Here is a 419-nt window from a genome sequence, read left to right on the forward strand (position 1 = left end):
GGGTTCTCGAAGATGTCGAGCGCCTCCTCGGCGTCGCGGTGCTGCCGGTAGGTCATCCAGCAGCAGGGCTCCACGTCGGTCTCGTCGATGCCCCAGAAGGTGAGCTCCTCCTCGAAGAGCGGCCCGCACACGTCGGCGGGGCAGTGCAGCTTGCCGGTGCGGTAGTAGTTGAGCATGTCGCGTGCCGCCCACGTTGATGATGATCTTCTCCGACGCCTCGCCCTTGGCCATCTCCTCCTTCAGACATGTTTTGGATGGAGGCTTGTTCCCCGACTTGCGCCCGCGGTAGGAGGAGACACACACCGAGCTGATCATAAGAAGCGCTGCGGGGCTTCGGCTTGGGGCGGCCGCTGCCCTCCAAACACCCTTCCCGAGGAGGCAGCGTCAGACCGGGGCGGGGAGGAGGCGACGAGGAGGCA

At 65.6% G+C, this 419-nt stretch overlaps 1 protein-coding gene across 1 annotated transcript in view; it reads right to left on the reverse strand.

The window, feature by feature from the left end:
* The window catches only part of KCNC4 (potassium channel, voltage gated Shaw related subfamily C, member 4), a 20,569-nt gene extending 20,156 nt beyond the window's left edge, over nucleotides 1–413 (reverse strand). Inside the window, 2 exon segments of the mRNA XM_005860105.2 lie at nucleotides 3–177; nucleotides 179–413. Of these exon segments, the coding sequence (XP_005860167.1) occupies nucleotides 3–177; nucleotides 179–315 (312 nt within the window). The 5' untranslated portion in view covers nucleotides 316–413.
* Between the last annotated feature and the right edge of the window lie 6 nt (nucleotides 414–419).

This window comes from Myotis brandtii, unplaced genomic scaffold (genome assembly GCF_000412655.1).
Source record: "Myotis brandtii unplaced genomic scaffold, ASM41265v1 scaffold131, whole genome shotgun sequence".
NCBI lineage: Eukaryota > Metazoa > Chordata > Mammalia > Chiroptera > Vespertilionidae > Myotis > Myotis brandtii.